The sequence below is a fragment of the Gekko japonicus genome, unplaced genomic scaffold (genome assembly GCF_001447785.1).
Source record: "Gekko japonicus isolate JY-2015 unplaced genomic scaffold, Gekko_japonicus_V1.1 scaffold2476, whole genome shotgun sequence".
NCBI classification, from domain to species: domain Eukaryota; kingdom Metazoa; phylum Chordata; class Lepidosauria; order Squamata; family Gekkonidae; genus Gekko; species Gekko japonicus.
Window position 1 is genome coordinate 112,540 of NW_015168119.1, and position 21,060 is coordinate 133,599.

The 21,060-nt window shown below is 44.9% G+C and overlaps 2 protein-coding genes across 11 annotated transcripts in view; one reads left to right on the top strand and one right to left on the bottom strand.

Annotated features, from left to right (window-relative positions):
* Nucleotides 1–5,630, top strand: part of CLIP4 (CAP-Gly domain containing linker protein family member 4) — a 74,936-nt gene extending 69,306 nt beyond the window's left edge. For all 10 annotated transcript variants that reach the window (XM_015414882.1, XM_015414887.1, XM_015414880.1 and 7 more), the window contains 3 exons: nt 260–324; nt 1,623–1,695; nt 4,905–5,630. In XM_015414882.1, coding sequence (XP_015270368.1) covers nt 260–324; nt 1,623–1,695; nt 4,905–5,226 — 460 coding nt within the window. In that variant the 3' untranslated portion in view covers nt 5,227–5,630. The remainder of the gene's footprint in view (nt 1–259; nt 325–1,622; nt 1,696–4,904) is intronic.
* A 9,616-nt stretch (nt 5,631–15,246) lies between these two features.
* Nucleotides 15,247–21,060, bottom strand: part of ALK (anaplastic lymphoma receptor tyrosine kinase) — a gene marked incomplete at its 5' end in the record, with an annotated part of 125,632 nt that continues 119,818 nt past the window's right edge. Inside the window, 3 exon segments of the mRNA XM_015414879.1 lie at nt 15,247–15,338; nt 15,341–15,977; nt 19,942–20,032. Coding sequence (XP_015270365.1) covers nt 15,247–15,338; nt 15,341–15,977; nt 19,942–20,032 — 820 coding nt within the window.

The window sequence follows — 21,060 nt, forward strand, 5'->3', positions numbered from 1 at the left end:
TTGTGATCCTCATCATCTGTTACCCATTGTTGACCTGAATACTTGACATACCCCTGCTCTTCATTTACTATCACACGTGTTTTAAACTGGATCTAATTAAACCAGGTTTTGGTAGAATCTTTTCCTTTAGTTAATCTGAACTGGAGGGTGTTTGTAGACACTGTAATCAATTTCTGGCAGAAACATCTTGGCTATATCAGAAATGAAGAAGTGGGCTGATTTTTTAAAGAGATGTGTTGATACATGATTTCATTTGCAGGTTAACAGGTTCGTTAGATTCTCTGACAGATGTTTCATCAAGTAAAATGAATAATTCTTTCCCTGGTAAGAACTTGATTTGTCTGATTATGTTGTTTAAAATTATCTATGCAGCCTGCAGCAACGGTAAATTCATGGGTACCCAGTTCTTACAGGAAAAGCACAATGTAGATGCTTGGAATTCTGTGATTTGGGGGGGGGGCTGGAGAATTTTAAGAGGGGGTTAGATAACTTTCCATTGGATGGTTTAGGAATTATTAGGCATCCTACCTTTCTAGCTTGAGGGGAGAGATGTAGGGGTGTGCAAAAAACAACAACATTCGGCCCATTCGGATTCGGCCGAATTGGGCAGAATCAATTTCAGCTGGCAGTAAGACTCCCGCATGTCAGTTTCATCAGTATGAGCCAATTGGGGAGTCTTTGGCCAGCCGAATGTCAATTTCAGCCCCATTATATCCGATGGGCCAGCCCCCAGAATATACCCTATGTTTTCGCCATTGACTTCAATGGCCCATAGGATATAGATCAGAGAATCTGAATCAGCCCGCAGCAGCCCAAAAGGGGTCCGAATGGGCCATTTTCGGGGGTGCATTCGGTTCAGACAAACTGAATGCACATCCCTAGAGAGATGCTTTTTGAGGTTCCTTCCTACACACTTTCTCACCCGAGCCCATCATTCGTGCTGTCAAAAGAAGGATTTGTTATATTCTGCCTTTTCAGGTTTCCATGGAGTGGCTCCAGAGTGGAGGTGCAGATTCAATCATACACTTTTAATTGGGTATATGTGGGAGATGAGGGTGGGCAACTGAAATAGGAAGACTGAAAGGCAAGACCTTTCTTAAACTTGTTTGGTATGTTTTAAATTTTTGAACCTTTTCTTTATTTTAGGCTATGTGTGTGTTTAAAAAGCAACCTGTATGGAGTCTCATTTTTCCTGATTTGAGCAGATATCACTGATGAACTGGCTGTTTCCCAGCTTCAGTTTCCAGAGCCATTTCTCTGTAGTGCTCCACAGACATAATTCTTTGGGTGATGCCTTCCCCCTACAATTGCTGCAACTTTACTTCTGCATCATTACCTTTGCTTATGCAAGTAGTTATGGGTGTTTGAAGCCCTTGGTCTGTAATATGAATTGAGTAAGCCCATACATGGAATCTGGGTATTTTATCATATTCATTTCTTTCAACTGGAAAGTTTAAAAATGGAGAGCCTTCAGTTGTCCTACTGATGGGAGAGGGAATAAATGAAGGAAAGGTGATTGATTAAAGTTTTCTGTGCTGTGTTTTCATTCTGAATGAGCAGTCACATGCAGTACTTTGACACATTTTAGAAATGCCAAAAGTTCACCTACTTTTTGTCTTCAGGTTTTCGACGAAGTTTCAGTACAACTTCTGCATCTTCCCAAAAAGAGATAAATAGGAGAAATTCCTCTGTCAAGTGAGTAACTCTCTTTTAATGGCAGAACACCTAATACAGCTGTAGATGCTGCACTTAGAAGAATTAAACTACCTTTCTCTTGAGGCATGTGTTTGAGTGCTTAGGAGGCCATTTTGATAAAAGCATGTAGCTCTGACTTTCATCCAAAATGGTTATAAGAAATAATGCAAAAACGGTATTTGCTTCCTACCTAATCTTATAATGGTGGTGGATGACAATCAGAAGAAGCTGGTTTGTGAATTGTTAAATACATTTTTGACTTGCATTACTGTTGTGCTTTTATTCATTGCTTTTATTGTAACACTAGGAATCAGGCCCGTTGTAGGAATGAAGACAACGGGCGCTAGTCTGGCCTCCCGGCTGCAGGCCCCTGCCCCCCTTCCCTCCTGAGTCCAAGGCTGTCGGAATGGGCCCCCTTCCCGCACGATCAAGGCACCGGCGGGTCAAGCTGGCCAGCCTAATTGGGCCCGCCTCCTGTGCTCGAGGCATTGTCATCGGCCGGGGCTCACCCTCTCCAGGCTCCATTTCTCAAATATCTAGGAATTTCCCACCTGGAGTTGGCAACCCTATCTCCTTCCCAGCCAAGCATCAACCTACCTTCACTTCCCCCTCACTGATCAGCTGTCCATCCCCCCCACCAGCAGTCCTCACCGTGCTCTGAATCCCTGACTGCCACATCACCTTGGCTGTCATGGGGGGGCATCTCAGCAGGGTATAAGGACACAGAGTCCACCATTTTCTCCAGGGGAACTGATCTCTGCCATCTGGAGAGCCGTTGTAATTCTGAGTGATCTCCAGCCCTCACCTGGAGATTGGTAACAATGGTTTTCCAGGAGGAAAATTAGTCTTTCTCTGCAATGGGAACCAAACAGATAACATCATTCTCCTCTCCCCCTTTTGACTTGCACAACAACCCTGTGAGGTAGGTTAGGCTGAAAGTCTGTGACTGGTCCAAAATCACCCACTCAGCTTCTACAGCAAGAACCTGGAACTCAGAGACCCTGCTCTGAAGCACTGATGGCTATGCCTAGGGTAGCCAACCTCTAGGTGGAGCCTGACTATCACCAGGTATCACAACTGAACTCAAGACAACAGATCTCTTTCCCCCCCTGGAGAAAATAACTTTGGAAGATGGGCTTTATGGCATTCTGTTCAGCTGAGGCCTCTCCCTTCCCCAAACCCTGGCTTCCATAGACTCTACCAGAAAATCTCCAGGAATTTCCCTACCTGGAGCTGGCAACCCTAGCCAGACTAGCCCCAATGAGTTCCTCACAAAGGCCTGCGAAGGGTGTCCTTCCTTTGTCTGAACCAAGCTTCGTTGCCCACTGTGGCGAAACGGGCTCCAGTTTACAACTCAACTGTTCGCCTTCCACCCTTGTTCCGTGGACGTATATCACTCCTTAAGTTCGCTGCCGCCACTCACTGATTTGTCACTGCCTTTTTAGAGGGACACTGAGACCCCTCTGGCCGAATCTCCCTATTTGGAGATGGAATCCCCAATCTTTGGGGGATCCCTGGAAAGTTGGCAACCCAAGGGTCTGGCCTTTTCTTGCCTTCTTGGGCTACCCCCTCCCTTTGTTATTGTGCAGAGTGGGGGAGACTATGTGGTCAGAGCACAACACAGATTATTAGCCCAAATAAAAGATTTTATCTAACTATTTACACAGTTATGGAACACACACACACACATTAAATGAATAAGGCACAGCTGTAGGAGTAAGCACACACTATGAACTAACAGGACATAAATCAACAGGGGTTAAACATCATCCACTCTGTGCTCCAGCCTCTGGCCCAAGAGAGCAGGGAAACTTCCATTCATTCCCCAGTCCAGCTGACTGTGGAGTGGCTGAATTTCTGCTGCCTCCCAGGGTTCCCCAACGTCTGTGGCTTCTGGCCTGGACAGCCTGGTCAGCGCAGGCAGCAGGAGCCTTTCCTCACCTCCTGTAGGACGAACACTGCCTCCACCCTGTATGGGCTTCAGTCTATATTGATGCTGCCCTGCCCCTTGGGACAGTCCCTCTTTTCCCATTCTTTTTGGCCTTGGGGCAGCTGGGAATTGTAGTCCTGCAGATGAGGAAGCCCCATTCAACCTAGTGAGTGACAGACCCCTCTCTGGAACTACAGCTCAATTAAACCTTATGGCAGAACATTTTAAACAAACAACCACAGATAGCAGCCAGGAAACTGCCATTTCGTTACACCTACCAACAGCCACTGAGGTAAAAGTTACTCCCACACAGGAGGAAAGCAGGAGAAACGTCTTCGTCATGAGAGAAAGCTGTTTGCAAGTAATTCTGACAGGGCAGAGTGGCTGAAGGGGGAGTGGGCAGGGAAAAACAGCCGACCCAGCACCCGGCCAATGACACGCAAGTACTCTTGAGTAGCGGCTGATGGGCCAATGGCTGTGGGGGAGCATTTTACAGCCAATGGGAGCGCATGGAATGTTGCCACTTTAAAACAGCATTATTATATAGAGAGATATCCTCTTGATACTGCCGAGTAGTCATTTAGCATATCAAGCTGTGATAAAAATGCCTAAAAATAGCTAACATAAAAATAGTGAAGAAATATGCCTGTACCAGGGCCATTTCAGAGAACTATTGTCCATGTTACCAACTCAAGACTTGGTTGGTCCAAATGGATGACTCTGAAAGCAACACCTCCTCCCTCTTCCCTGATTTCTGCTATTTTAAATGAGGGCCTTGCTTTAAGAAAAGGCTGTGTGGGGCTTGATGGCAGACCCTGTGCTCAGATAAAACATTGTGTTTTAGTGGTTAGGGAGCCATTTTGATTCCAAGCATGTAGCTCTGGCTTCCATGCATGTGGCTGTCCTGAAGCAATTGGACAGTAGGGTTTGAGTCTGCCGCATTCGTGCTGTGGTGGTCTCTTACTTAAGAATACCTTTTCACTTGGGAAAACCTAATTTCTTCCCTTCTTTCCTAGTTGTTCACTGTTTGAACCTGCCTTTCTCTTGCCTTCTTTTTCTAACCTGTACAGAAGATATATAGGCTTTCCTCTTGGTATTACAGTGAAGGTGTGATGTAAATGAGTGTATACTTTGCTACTGAAACCAGAACAGAAGCAGCCTGTTCAGTCTTTCTCTTTTAAACAGTGAGACCCATTTCCTGTGTGTATGCATGTGCATTCTCTGGCTGTTTTTCCAGACAGAAAACCCAATTGGCTGTTGCCCCCTTTTCTCTCCTTAGGTCAAAAAACTCTGCCCTGCGGCGCAGTTGGAGCAACACCACAACAGTGAGTACTGAGGGTCCTGTGAAGCTACACGAGGGTTCCCAGGTCCTCCTAACCAGCTCCAGCGAGATGGGCATAATTCGCTACATTGGTCCTACCGACTTTGCTCCTGGGGTGTGGCTTGGTCTGGAACTGCGGAGTGCCAAGGGCAAGAACGACGGCTTGGTGGGGGACAAGCGGTATTTCACTTGCAAGCCAAACCACGGAGTCTTGGTGCGGCCCAGCAGAGTAACCTATCGTGGGATTAACGGGGCGAAACTTGTGGATGACATCTGCTGAAGTGTAATGCTCCAGACTTGAGAGAAGAGTCTGTGAAACAAAGCGCACAAGGGAATCTGGCCATCACCTGCATGGCATTCTGTTCTATCTAAAGTCATAAAACTGTACACCTATAATGCATACAAAGCACTAGCTAGATCACAGATGCATTATGAACCTGAGGATAAAATGGTAATAGCTTTTCCTTTCGGAACAGTCCTTGCCTCAGAGCTTGTTGCAGAAAAGACATCTTGGGTGTCAGATGCCACATTATTGGACTAATAGACTGTTTCTCTCTGGTTCCATTCTGACTTGCCTTGCCTCTCCATGAATGAGCTTTTCATCCAGTTTGGTGTAGTGGGTAAGTGCGCGGACTCTAATCTGGGAAAACTGGGTTTGATTCCCCACTTCTCCACTTGCAGCTGCTGGCTGACCTTGGGCAACCATAGTTCTGTCAGAGCTGTTCTTGAAAGAGCAGTTCCTGTAAGAGCTCTCTCAGCCCCACCTACCTCACAGGGTGTCTGTTGTGGGGAGGGGAAGGGAAAGGAGTTTGTAAGCCGCTCTGAGACTCTGAGTGAAGTGCGGGGTATAAATCCAATCTCTTCTTCTTCATCATCCCATATTCTAATGAAGCTGTAATGCTTTATATTATGCAACTCAAGAGCTTTTTAAACAAAACAGTGGTGTCTGTCAGCCTGTGAAACTGTCTTGGCCTTCTCTAGGGTAAAAAAATGAATAGCAATAAAGAGAGGGGGAAACTTGACTGTATTTAAGAAAAAAAGGTTGTTAAAAACTAGTAGTTTATTATTCAGACAGCTTCCCTAAAGCACAAAGTAACCAATTGAAAAGTGTCTGAGGAGAATGACTGCTTCACTGCTACATACGTGAGCAGACTGAATAAAAGAGGGAAAAAGCTAATAAAACAGCACAAATATTTTCAGGTTTGTAGTAAAAGCACTTTTTTACAGTATGCGTGTGTGTGTAAAAGAAGATAGCAGCATGCTAGAAGCACTTTTGAAAATATTGTTGGAACAAGTATTATGCACTTTCATGTCTCCTCTCTGGAGAAGTTTTCCCCAGGTGTTTTGTGGGGGGAAATTTTTTTATTTGCTGATGCTTTCAAACTATAATACAGCAGTGTTTTAAATGCATAAAAAAAAATCTCTAGCAAAGCTCTCCAGCCAGCAATTAGATTGCCCAGTGAATCAAATTGATGCTGGTTACATGCAAGATACCTCTCAAGAAACACGCATCATCCTAGCATGGGGCAGGAACGTTTCTTTGGGCTTGAGCGCTGACAACCATGGCCAGCACTCTGATCCCAGTTAGCATCCCAGGGCAGTCCAATCAGTGCCGCCTTCTGGAGAGAGAAGTTGCAGGAAAACCCCAGAGCGATCGCAGCTGTCAGTTTCCCCTCTCCTGGCACAGGCATCCAGAAGAACTTGGTGGCTTCAGCCATAGGCAACTGCAGCAGGTGGAGCGTTAGGCCATATGACAGCGGCTCACCTGGCTGAGAGGCCACCACTTGCCGACAGAGAGAGTAGAAAATTAAGGTGGACTGACAATTTGGTGCTTTCAGACCCAATACCAGTAAATCGTTGGTGTTCTGTACAGTGCAATAAGCTTTCTATATCACTGTGGGCCCATTTTTAGAACAGCTAGTCACAACATTGCATTTAATCCATTCATGTGTCCTAGCAGTCCCATGTTTTGTTTTTGATATAATTGCTCCATTGTTGCCTAGACTCTAGAAGGATCTTATGTTAAATTTGGCGTGTCTTCTAAGAAGCAGCATTTGAGGATATGATGACGGCAACTTTGCTGTAACATGCTTTTCTTAAATAACTGACTGCTTTATAAATTCATTTTAATGCATATTAAAATATCACATATTTTAATTGTTCAGCATATTTTAACTGCAGTCATATTAATTTCAGAGCTGCAGGAGCAACAAAAGGACTTCCTCAATAGGAAAAAGGAGGCTAGTCTAATTGTACTTGAAAGTTAAATGACATTAGTCTTCTATTTTTAGACTGAATTCTAGCTGCTTGTAAAAGTGTATTATATTTTAAGCACTGCTAGAACTATTTTCCTGAGCTGCCCTTAAACATGAAAAGGCTGGAATATTGCTTTCTAGTTAATGGAAGAAATTAACTAAAGATAATGGCTATAACTTGCAATTCTAAGTATATTTTAATATAAGTAATCTGAAAATCAGTGATGTGTAGTTGAGGATGCAGATGTATTTTGATGCACTGAACCTTGCCATGTCCAGCATCTGTTTCCTTGGTGTTTAAATTTCTTTTGTCATAAACCTGTTGTTGTGAGTTGTTTGGTGTTAATGGTACCCATTGCTTTTGAACGACTGTAGATGATTTTGAAATACTGCAAATGAGGTGGTCTTTCTTTCTTTTTTTTTGGTATCACCTTAACAGAATATGTATCTAGGGTAAAGAGCAGCAGCTGTAATAAAGCAGGTCTTTTAAATACCTTTGTATGTTATCTGTGATTTATATATTCTATCGACATGTGGATCTTTGACCTAGATGAAGAATGTCTAACATTTTATCTATCAGTTTGCCTTTCTTTGCCACCAACCTCCACTTGTTCCCAGGATAGACTTTATAACACTCAGGTATGGATATTATTGAACCTTTTAGATGGAGTACCTTTCCCATTGTATGGCAGTTTTCCGGAAGATCTATACGGATGTTATTGCAAGCATGCTTTGTTACCATTGCTTTTCATTGTGGACATGCACCTCCCAAACGATTAAATCTTTGTTGCTACCCTATGATGGCCATAATCCAGAGACTTAGTTAACTGCAAACTGAAGGTTCTTCAATTTGCCCCAATGCTCCGCTTGCTTTAATCTAGTGATACTCTGTGACACATGTGGCTCTTCTGACGTCTTCTGAGAACAGCAGGCTGGCTGCAGAGAAGAGAGAGTACTACTACAACCACAGCAAGCCAGCCAAGGAAAAGAGAAAGCTAGTCACAGCGGGAGGTGGGTTTTACTATCCTTACTTCGCACCCATCTTATTCTCCTTCAGTCACGTTAACAATCTCACTGCCTTGCCTGCTCTGCTGTGTCTTGTGTTTAGGGAGAGAGTGGGGAGGCAGATACCCAATGGCTGAATAAGGTTTAACACGGGTAGGGAGAGACAACCCTACGCGTGCAGAGGTACTCTGGTAATTAAAAAGGTTGGAGTTAATGTGTGTATGTTGAGTGCTGTCAAGCCATTTCTGATTTATGGCAGCCCTATGAATTAATGTCCTCCAAAATGTCCTATCTTTAAAAACCTTGCTCAGGTCTTACAGACTGAGGGCAGTGACTTCCCTGATGGAGTCAATCCATCTCATGTTGGATCTTTCTCTTTTCCCGCTGCCTTCAGCTTTTCCTAGTATTATTGTCTTTTCCACTGAGTTGTTTTCTCCTAATGTAACCAAAGTACAATAGCCTCAATTTGATCATTTTCGCTTCTAGGGAGAGTTTAGGCTTGATTTGATCTAGAACCTGCAAATCTGTTCTTTGCATGGTCTTCAGTTTGGTGTAGTAGTTAAGTGCGTGGACTCTAATCTGGGAGAACCGGGTTTGATTCCCCCCTCCTCCACTTCCACCTGCTGATGTGACCTTGGGACAGTCACAAGCTCTGGCACAGCTGTCCTTGAAAAAGAGCAGTTTGTGTCAGAGTTCTCTCAGCCCCACGGGTTGCCAGTGACACATCCTTACACTTAAGAACCTCCCCCCTTCATGGTTGCCTTTCCCAGTCTCAGTCGTCTTCCGATTTCTTGGTTGTGGTCTCCCTTTTGGTTGATGATGCAGCCATGGAATAGAAAACTTTGAACAATGTCAATTTCTTCATCGTCCACCTTACCTTACAGTTGTATACCCTGTTTCCCCGAAAATAAGACCTACCCAAAAAATAAGCCCTAGCAGGATTTCTATGCATTTGTGGTATAAGCCCTAGTGTGTCTCCTTGAGAAAAAATAAATATAAGACAGTGTCTTATTTTCGGGGAAACACGGTAATTCCACAGTAGTCATTACTACTGTTAATTATTACTAAGATGTAGTTTATGTTACTGTATGTCTGGTGGGGTGGCACACAGAGCATGCAGTAGTCATGTGGCTGTTTTGGACTCATGGTAATTGCAAATGCTGGCCATGGGGCGGGTACCACTGCTCTAGTCAGATTTTTAATAAAACAAACTTCCATGCATTTGCTGTAGCAGATAGCAGGTACACTTAACACATAACTGTTGATGTACTGGAGCAGGCCGAATCCCATTACTCCTTTCTTCAGTTTTGCTGAAAAGAGTGCATTCTCACTACAAACCTTTCCCACATTTGCAGAGATGGGAATAATTTGTTATTGATCATGTCCTCCCGCCCTCCTGCTTGCTTAAGTGGTCAAGTGGAGATATCAGTGTTGCAGTGGATAGTGCTGGGCTTCCTTGATAGTTGTGGGTGAGGCATTCTTAACAAGACAATATTTGTTTGCAGTCTCTTTGACAGGATGTGAACTGTGAAATTTGCATACTAAAAGAAATAGCCAGAGAGTGGTAAAGGGAAGAAACGGCACAGTGGTGGCGCAACATTGAGGATCTTAAAAGAGTGACATCTCTCTCTGACCCTCAGAAATCTTCTACCATTCCGGTCTCTGAAGCACTGCAGACAATACATTGATGGACTGGAAAACCAAATGGTTTGGGTGAAATCAGCTAGGTTGATTTGCTATTGTGCTTGAAGCCACAGACTGCATTTGTCAATGCAGTTGGGTTTTAATTCCAGCAAATATTGCCAATTTATTGTTGTAGGTTCCTTTATAGAATGGAAAGGTAGGATAATAATGAAAAAATGTTGAATGTGTATGGTACTGAAAGAGCTGCACTGGCTGCCTATAGCATACCGGATTCGCTTCAAAGTGCTGGTGCTTACCTTTAAAGCCCTACATGGCCAGGGTCCGGCATACCCGAGGGACCGCATTTCCCCATATATTCCCCAAAGAGCACTTCAGTCGGGGTCACAACACCGACTGGTGACCCCGGGCCCTAAAGAGGCCAAGCTTGCAGCAACAAGGGCCAGGTCCTTTTCAGTGGTGGCTCCTATCTGATGGAATGAGCTCCTGGAGGAGATGAGGGTCCTGCGGGACCTTGTGCAGTTCCGCAGGGCCTGTAAGATGGAGCTCTTCTGCCAGGCTTACGAGTAGGAGCCGCCACAGCCACTTCCACCACCGCTCCTTCATGGAGAGATACCGCCGGAGGGCTGGGTAACATCTTTCCATGACCCTAGCCTTCCCCTCTGCTATGCAAGATGTTGGGAGTTTTATATGTGCATCCGTTGGAACCGATTTTTGACTGTTTTAACTTTTATGTACTGTATGCACTTTGTGCTCTGTGTGAGCTGCCCTGAGCCCATTTGCAGGGAGGGCGGGATATAAATGCAATAAAATAAATAAATAAATAAAAGTAGACTTTTTACTCACACGACTCCACAGCTTAGAGAGAGTATTGACTGTAATCATTAAAAGCTGCGAGATTTAGGATTTTAAAGCCCCAAAAGTCAGGGGTGGCATTTTGGGGAAGGGGAACAAGATTCAGAAAAATTATAAAAGAAATTGGCTTTCACATTACTGTACGATGTCAGGCTAATTGTACAATCTACCTCCTCATCATTTTTTTCACTGCTGCTGCACATACATCACTGCAGACTGGTCTTTCACACCCAAAATGCCTGCATAAACAGCATTGAGCAGTATAAGAATGTTTGCAATGTTCAAATGCTGCACATCAGAAAGAAAATGTCTCTATATAGTCCCAAAGTATAAAATGTAGGGAATGTTCTAAAAGGTAACTTTTATTTGCCTCTTCTTCCCAGTAACCTACTTGAATGTAATGGGATATTTATGTGGAAGAAAACAATCATGGGACAAATTCTGCAAAATCCAATGCCTAAAAGGGTATGTATTAGATCAGCTGTAATTTCCCATCCTGGGTTAGTAGTTTACCAATACAGAAGATTTAACCTCTTATCAGGTAACCAGATTTACTGTAATTTTAGTTCAGCCAGAATTTTCCTTGATGTTTGGGGGGGGGATGGGTCTTGTTAGTTAGAACAACAACAATGCTTATTATTTCTAGCCTAAGAACCTTGCTGCACTCATTGTTAGGTAGATGCCCAACCAGTGTTTGCAATTTACCTCCCGGCTGCAGTTATCAATTCATTTTCCAAAGTACAAGGCTCATTAGTTCGGTGACTTACTGCAGAGATAATACACAGCCCAACACACGCCTGCCTTTACAGTCATTTTATTTGTCTTCATGCCTTTTGCTTCACTACACTTGATTACAATACAAATACAAATACAAAATACTTAATGACCATATATTAATATTTTATCTCGATAAGGATCCCTGAAATGCATAGGCCCTTTAATTTATGAGCGATGTTGCATAAGCTTCTGTACAGATGTGACGCACATTCCTAATGATGAAGCCTTGATACAGAAGGAGAGGTTGGGTATGGGGAAGGAGGAGTCTCAGATGTGGGGGGGTGTATGCAGCTGGTGAAAGAACAGTGGCCTGGTCTTGCTTCCTGTAAGAATAAACCTAGAGGATGGCCCTGCCTACAGGAGCAGATTTGCAAAATGAAATTCTTAACATACAACAGACTGCCCTGGTCATGCAATGTAAAATCACCATGGTTGATGCCTCAGCCCAAATCAGTCTCCTGGGACCCTCTGCAGAATTAGGATGAAGAGAAACACTCTTGGCGTGGTACATCACCAATGCTGACCTCCTCTGTTCACCTAAGATACCCCACTTCTCAGTTAAATGGGCACTAGATCAGGGAAGGACAGGGATAAAGATGCACCTACCAGGTATCGGAATCATATGACTCTACTTTACAATTTTTCTACCATCCAAGGGCAAGCCCCCCCCTTCTCCTTTTCTTTACTTTTCTTCCTCTACCCTCCTCCATAAGAGGAAAGCAAAAGGAAGGCTCTGAGCTCCCTTGCTTCTGATCACCTTCTCCTGGTGCCATGGCTTCCATTCCCCTGCTGGGATTTCCCCCAGGAATGGGCTGTCTTTATACTGAGGCGGTCTTGTCTCTCCTAATGGAATCCACATTGTGCTGTAAATAATAGGGACAAGCTGCAGGTTGGAATGACAGGACTAAGGCTTTTGAAAAGCAAGGAGGGACAGCTAACGTTTTCTCTGTCCTTCCCTGACAAATTCAGCCCCACCCTTTCTTTTCGGTGTAGCGTTATTTTCACCAGGGCTACTAAATCTACAAGGCAGAACTTGTGCTGTGTTCCTTCAGCAGCATCTGCCTTTAACTTGAAGGAAAAGCTACTGCTTGGATGTCTTCCTCCATGGAGAGGTCCCATCCCTCTAAATGCCCACCACATGTGCTGCTGCAGGCTGCATTAATAATTGTGCCTAGCCTTAGCAAACCCTTTGAGAGCAAGGAGGGCCGGTGACGTAGCATCATGGTACCGCACTGAAGCTAGCAAACTGACTCACAGTCTTCGCTGCTTGTCTCTGCTAGTTGTGCAACAGGACTTAAGAGTATGAATAGCCCTGCTGCAATTAAATTTAGCATCTTATGTATGCTGGGGAGGGGGGGGGGAAGAGATGCATCCTGCACAAAAAAGCCCCAGGGAATAAAATCAGACCTTGTTTCTTTGAAGACTGCAATTCACATTTCTCTATCTTTATAATAGAAATGGGCTATTTTAAGAAAGCCCACTGAGGAACACAAAACAAACAGTTGCCTGTACCAAAGAAGCGAACCCTCTAGCCGTGAAACAGAGTGAGGTTCCTGCAGTTCACGGTTGTTTAAAAGCCATGCTGTAATGGCTTGTAAGGAGAGTGCACATTGGGAAATAACCCTTTACAGCAGATGAATCCCCCTTTACGCTCCCGTGGGAAAAAAACTTGTGCATTTGTACAGAATCCTGAGCACTCCCTTTTAATTACCACCAAGGAAATTCATGCAGGCACTGCATGCCCCCTACTGGGAGCAAGAGTAAACGACAAGCACAGATTTATGGAATCAGCATATGCAGCTTGTCGGATCTAAAATCTATAGGCAATTAGAAGCTCTGATGCACAGCTATCGAACAGCTAATAGAGGAAAAGGTGCTCACAACAAAGTCCCCACCAAGGGTTGCTCCATGATGGGGAAAGGAAGCGTTATTTGGGCCACTGAGCTCATTTTTCTCCTGGCCCTCTTCCATGGAGCTCAGAGCAGCATCCAGGAGTCTCCTGGCCCATTATTGTGCAAAGGACTGGGTGAGCAGATTGTCCAACTGTAAATCACTTTGAAGGACTCTGGTTCTGAGCTATTTCATTCTCCATTCATTTGCTTCTGTGACACGCATCCACAGAAAATTAATCCATCATTCAAGAAGATCACATGCTTCTGCACATGAAATCCCAATGAAATCAATGGGCTTTTGCAGTGCATCTGGGCATGTAATAGTAGCTGCGTTTATTTATATGGTTTGGGGACAGGGGCAGGAATCCTAATGGAGAGAGAGTATTGTTACTGAAATGCATGAGAAAGCCAGGTTAGTAAGAGCATATACAGTTCCCATTTATTTCAATGAAGCTTATGCAGCAGATGTCCCCAGTGGGTCATCAACATTATTCTGAGTGCCAAAAGAGAAACAGTGTTAAAGATTACTTTGGTTGTTCAGTACCTTCATGGCCAGCAGCCTACAACAGCATCTTTGCAGCCCTGCAGTAGTGGTGGGAGATCCTAAGTCATGATTCCACGAACATATAGTAAGCATTACTCCCCATTCTAAATTTGTTTCTCATAGCTACGTTTGCATGACAGAATCTGCTTCAGCATGGGTTTTTTTTCATTTGGCAAATGGCTTCAGCAATCATTAATGACTAGATTGCCATACTCTCAAACTCAGCTACCATACCATTATCAGGTCACAATTCAGCATGTGTCAAGACTTCTATGATGTGGGCTGGCCAAGCAATGGCTACACTCCTGATTATTCAGTCTGGATGAACCAAGCAAGTGCGGGAATTGGCCAGTGCAGATTCTCTATAATCACTCTTCTCAAAATCCATCACTTTCACGAAGCCTTTACACCAACCCCTAAAGTGCCATGAACACTGATGAAAATAAACAAACGACAGTAGACCAACACACTGAGGAATGTGGGCACACACCAATGCGATCATATGACAGCTTTTGTGTATGTTCAAACTCTGTCCTCCATATTACTAATCTGTTTATAACCGCAGAACTTTCTGTCTTCATCATCAAAAATCTGGCATCACAAATACCCACCGAACAATAAGTACCAGTTTTAATGGCTTGATTGTTCCTTGCGCTTGGCACCACCACTTCCCCTTGAAAGAAACAATAAAGCAGGAGAGGGAGTCTCTCCGAACATAAACCATACAATGTCACCATTACATTGACCACATTCCTTAACATACTGCAATTTTCGTCTTAGGGACTAAACCAGTGAGGCTGATATGGTTATGCTGCCTTGCCAAGAGCACCAAGAGCTTTGTATACTTGAGGAAGGGCCATCCTGTAACGGCAGTGCTGTCTGGCTGATGTGTGCACTGGGAGTCTGCGTTATCCCATTTGTTTTTTGGCATGAATCCAGCTTATTTCTCTGCCCCTCTGTAAATCTCTGGCCTCAGGAAGAATCCCCAAATATTGCATTGGGCAGTATAGGGAATCCCAAAGCATAAAAAAACGTTGGACAGTGAATCTTGAAATGGTGTATAAACAACCAAGAGAAAGCCACACACAGGGAAGGGTATAGTGAACAACCATGCAGAATGGCTTTATGCGATTGCGAGCTGGGCCTCGCTGAGAATACTGAATGTAGTTCTAGTTTGTTCTGTGTAGGAAGGAGCTCTGACTAACTGAAGCCTCTTGGTGTATTTGAAAACCTGGCTTCAAAGGGTGGCACTTCAGAGCAAATTGGCACATCATGGAAGGGAACCTTGTTTTGTTCTTGTGGACTAGTGACACTGAAGTTTGCTCCAAGGCTCATGAGTCCAGAGGGCAGGGGGCCTTCAAGGCCCCTGGTGAGTTACATGGATCTTGTTCCGAAGGAGAGGGTCCTCATAACTGCTGGCACAAGGTGGGGCCGAGATTTCCAAGGGCAAGCCCTGTTGTTGGTATCCGTAGTTAACATTTCCGCAGGGGAAATGGCGGAGCCTGAACAGAGGCACTTCCTTAACAGTGGCTGTCAGCGAAGATGGTTCGAGAAGAAGGGAGGAGCTTGGCAGCCTTCCAGTCACAATGCTGGGTCCCAAAGTACAGTTCCCTTCATGACCCGAACCTTCCCTCTCAGTTGCCTCTTTTTCTGCCTGTGAATTGTTTTTGACAACTGGCTTCTCTGAAAACCAGGAGCCATATGTTGGGTTCCAGAGATTGGTGGGCTTGTTTCTGGATCCCCGCCCTTTGTGTAGCTCCGTTGAGGGATTGGACTGAGTGTATGCCATGTTGACATGTCCCCCTTCCAGGGCCGCTTGTGTATTAGCATGGATGGATGGCTCTGCCCTGACTGCTTTCACTTGTGGTTTTGCTGCAGGAATGGCTATGGCCAAAGAGGGTGGGGAAGGCAAGAGCTGTTCAGCAATCTTTTTGTCTTGCTGTGGCAAGACGAGCAGAGGAGGAATTGCTTCAGGGTCTTCAGGGCGCACTGGGACCTTTTCTTCTTCTTCAATGCATGGACCATATTCCACAGGTAAAACAGTGTTGATTACATCCGGATCCTACAAGAAAGAACAATAAAACTCTCAAACATGGGCTTTGTTGCTTGACATAGAAACCTGAATGCTAAATTTTTAACTTAAGAATTTGCTTGGTGCCTACTTTACTTTCTTTTAGGCACAGGCCAAAATACACCTTTTAACTCAAGGCTTGGAATTAGGATTTTTTAAAATCTTACCAACCTTTTAATAGTCTGTTACTGTTCTATGAGTAAATTTAAACTTTTCATGTCCAGTGGGTTGTTTTAATGGCTTTTTAACATTGTTATGATGTTTTAATTGTAAGCCACCTCCAGCAGGACTTTGAAAAGGTGACACAGAAACATTCTAAATAAATAAATCATGTGTCTTTGGTTAATAGCAAATGTACTTTTGAATTACATCTTTTCTTCAGGGGTCATGATTAAGTGTTGCATAGATTTGATGAGATAGGATCAGGAACTCAACACGAGTCCTGCTAGATCAGAACAATTTACTTTGGCATCCTTTTTCCTGCAGTTGGCCACCCAGACGTCCCAAAAGGCCCATAACAGAAACAAAGCCTCTCCGTGTTATTGCCACTGAGCAACTGGTACTCAGAAGTATACTTCCTCTGAACATGGAGGTTCCCTTTAGGGATCAATGGCTAACCGCTACTGATGGACTTATCCTCCATGGATTTGTCTAATCCTTTTTAAAAGCCATCTAAGTGAGTGAGCATCACTCCATCCTGTGGTAGTGAATGCCACAAATTGGCTACACGTTGAAAGAAGGTCTTCCTTTTGTCTGCTCTGCATCTACTGTCCATCAGCTTCATTGGTTTCCGCCCAAATTCTAGTACTGGAGACAATGGAAGTTCTCTCTTTCCACTTTCTCCATCCCATGCATAATTTTATAAGCTCCTATCATGTCCCTCCCAGTCACTTTTTTCTTCTACAAATGAAAAGCCTCAAAGTGCTTTGTGAATTCTGGCCATTTTATTTTCAACCCCCTTCCTAAAGCACAGGATTTCCCTTCTTTGCAGCTACTGAACAATGACCTGCACTTTCACTGTGCGATCCAACACAACTCTTTCCTGGTTGATCACTTCCAGTTCAGACCTCAGGTCAGGTGACTTCACTAGACATGCTGAGGAGAAGACATGAGAGGGTTCTTGCCAGTCCTAAGAACTTATGCTTGTATGTAGGAACCAGAATGGTTGTAAAAAACTCAGATAGAGGTTCTCTCACCATGCATCACTTCTGGTTTATCTTAGGTTCAGTCTGCAGCCGCCTCTTTTTGTAACAGGGACATGTTATTAATTTCCACATGTTTTGTGAGCATCTGCTTCTGGAATAGATGGTTATAACATAGACTATCCTACCGAGTTGTGGGTTTGCTGAGCAGCAGGAAGGCTTTTGCACCAATGAATTACAGACCTGTGAGAACTGGGTTGCACTGAGAAAGAAGGATGGATAAAAAGGATATAGGAGGAAATCTGAGATCACTTTCTAGGCTGCTAGGGAGATATTTCACTAATGACGACAGCAAAGGGAACTGTTCTCATGTGGAAAAAATATGAGTGAGAATAAGGGAATGTGGAGAACTGGGTCAAATCTCTCCCTCCCCTTCACAGGAGTCCAACGTTCTACTTTCTGTGGTGGAGTTCAAGCCTGACGCCTGTACCCATGGAGCCTCACCGTGTCTGAGAAAAGGCAAGCTGCAGTGTGGGGGAACAGGCTCTTTTGCACATGCATGGCGGGAGAGCCACTGCTGGGAAGCCATTGTATCTCCTGAGCCACTGCAGCCACTGCTGCTGTCCCTTTGGACCTCCTCTGCCTCTCAAGTGCACCTTGACAATTTGAGACTGGAAAAGGAGTTATTGCAGCATGAAAGAGGTGAATGAGGGCATCTTGGGTGTCTCAGGGGACCTCACACTTCGCACTTTGCTTCCCTTCCCATGTGTCCAACACAGACTCTGTCTCCAACAACCTCTGCCATATTTCAGACCCTTGCCGAGGTCTAAAGGCTCATCTCATATATATATGAGTACTAGGAGTAAGGCACTTTGTGGGAAGAAATACAACGGTCTCTAGAAGGAAGCTCCAGGTGAGTGTCCCGGCTGTGGCTGGTGGGGCGGCAGAGGGAAGGTGAAAATAGAGGGAGGCAAGCCATGTTTCTTTCCTTCTGCTTAGCTATAAGGCAGGGCTGTCTCCAGCCATTTTGCTGCCCCAAGTGGGTAGTATGGGAGGACAGCCTCATGGTAACAGGTATGGTTCCCTCCACCCCTGACTTATGTTAATTTGCCACATGACGGAGTGAGCACCCATCTCTGATCCCAGCTCCTGCCAACCTAGCAGTTCGAAAGCAAGAAATTGCAAATAGATAAATAGGGACCATTTCAGTGGGAAGGTAACAGCATTCCGTGTACCTCGGTGTCTAGTCATGCCGGCCACATGACCACGGAAATGTCTTTGGACAGTGCTGGCTCTTCGGCTTTGAAACGGAGATGAGCACCGCATCCCTAGAGTTGTATTCGACTGGCTTTCGAGCAAGGGAAAACTTTACCTTTACCTAGTTGCAGCTAAGGTAGAAAACCACCTCCTCTTATGCCATGTCTTCTGGGTTCCAAGAGTCTGGAAAACAGTTCCATAGCCAGTTACAGGGCTGCCAACTCTGGGTTGGGATATACCTGTAGATTTGAGGGGTAGAGCCTGGGGAGGGCAGGGTTTGGGGTGGGGGAGGGACCTCAGCAGGGTATAATGCTATAGAGTCCCCTGGCAGCCATTGTCTCCAGGAGAACTGATCTTGGTCATCTGGACATCAGTTGTAATAGTTGGAGATCTCCAGGTGCTGCCTGGAGGTTGGCTTATGTTAATTTGGGTCTATGCAGTGGCAGCTAAAGTAGAAAAGCACCTCCTCTTATGCCATGTCTTCTGGGTTCCAAGGGTCTGGAAAGTGGTTCCATAGCCAGTTACACAGTTGCCAACTCTGGGTTGGGAAATACCTGTAGATTTGAGGGGTAGAGCCTGGGGAAGGCAGGGTTTGGGGTGGGGAGGGACCTCAGCAGGGTATAATGCCATAGGGTCCACTGGCCAAAGCAGCCATTGTCTCCAGGAGAACTGATCTTGGTCATCTGGACATCAGTTGTAAGAGCTGGGAAATTTTCCGTAGGGCAAATGATGTGCTGTGGCTGGGGAGATCTCCAGGCCCCACAGGGAGATTAGGATATGTATTTTACCTCAGGACTCCCAACAGCAACAGCAGACTATTTAGAATGTTAGAGGCAAAGGCCAATCAGGCCAGATATGCAAATGACCTCTGTGTTCTGACTGGCTATGGGGGGGAGAGGAACAACAAACTGTTTAGAATGTTGGAGGCAGGATGCAGGCAATGCAGCCAGTGGATAGAGAGACCCTCTGAATGACAGATCATTCAGCCAACTGATTTTGGAGCATGTTGGAATGTTCAAGGAGAGATTCTGTGTGTGTGCCTGGAAGTCATGGTTTACTTCCGGCGATCCCAAGTGGGGCTTGGACATTTCAGAGAGGTGGTTTACTATTGTCTCTCTCTGCGTCCCAGCCCTGATATTCCTTGGAGGTCTCTCATTCAAGTACTTGGCAGGGTCGACCCTGCTTAGCTTCCGAAATCTGACAAGATCAGGCTTGCCTGGGCTATCCAGGTCAGGGCTAAAGGCTCGTCATATTGACAGGCTTCATAACCTGTGATCACTGACCACTACCAAACTTACCTGGTCTAGCCTTGTTTCACTACAACTGCAGCTACTTTTAGAGTGGTCAAGGGAAGAAGTCTGAGGCAGGAGCTCTTCCTACAGCACCTCCTTGCATCTTGCTAAAACTTTGAGATGCCTTGGACTGAAGATAAAGGCACTACTATTATGCTGTCCTGAGGAAGGTTTATCTGAGAGTTTACTTCTTCCTCATGTTCCCCTTTGAGCATTGCTCACAATGGACAACAATAGATATCAGAACCAAATAGTAATGGATACCTGGGTGCAGTATTCAATCCTCTCCAATACTATAGCAAAGTTTGGCCTATCTTCAGGCTGGTGTTGCCAGCACTGAGTCATTATCCGATACCTGTAACAGCAACAAAACAGAAGATGGTAAACAGCAGGAAAGCAGACAGTTGGTTTCTTTAGGTGGACACCTAATTAGTTGCAGCAGAGGGGAAGCCAACACAATTCATATCAACTCTCCAGTTACATCTCTAGTCCCTAAACCATTCAGATCTGGACTTAAGTTCCCCATTCCATTGGTAGATGGAGAAGCAATCTTGCTCAAATTATTCTAGAAGTTCCTAAATACAGAAGCTAATGACATACTCTAAAATGAATGTGAACCTTTGCTATTACATCAAACCGAAGTAATTTTTTAAAAAATTAAGCCAGTATGGGCAGAGCAGAATAGGGAGGTGTGCACTAATTAATGGCCAAGAAGACGTTTGGCTACCATTTTCAAAAGACACCGATGTTGATACAAATGGAGACTGACTATTTACCAGAGGGAAAAGCACTATTCATACTAGACTACACCATTATAAATACCCTAGGGATGGAGCTGTAGTGGGGCCTGAGAGCCAATATGGTGTAATGGTTAAAATGTTGGACTAGGAGCCTGGTTCAAATCCCTGCTCTGCAGTGATTCTCACTGGGTGACCTTGAGTCAGTCCCTCTCTCTCAGCCTAAATTAAGTCACAGGTTAGCTATAGGGAAAAATAGAAGGGGGGGGATAACAAAGAGCCCCAAGTTTCTTGGAGAAAAGAAAGAATAAAAATGTAACATGTTTGCAACTTGGCTTTTTCTCCATGTGTTTGGCCAATTAGTTCTCTCCTGTCTCATCCTTATACTAATAGCCAAGTTGCCCCCGTGAGTGCGGATCGCTAAATCCGCACTCCGGGGGCACTTGGGGGGGAGGGGGAGGTTTGTGCACACGTGGGCCAGTCCCCACGTGTGCACAAAAATGTCAAATGTGGGGGAAAAATTCGGGGGGATGCTTAAATCCCCCTGAAAGTGCCAGAGCGTTCTGTGCGCATGCGCACAGAACGCTCTGCGACTGCCGCTGCCGCTTCGGAGGGAAGCGGCGAGGGGCTCGCAGCTCAGCCCTCG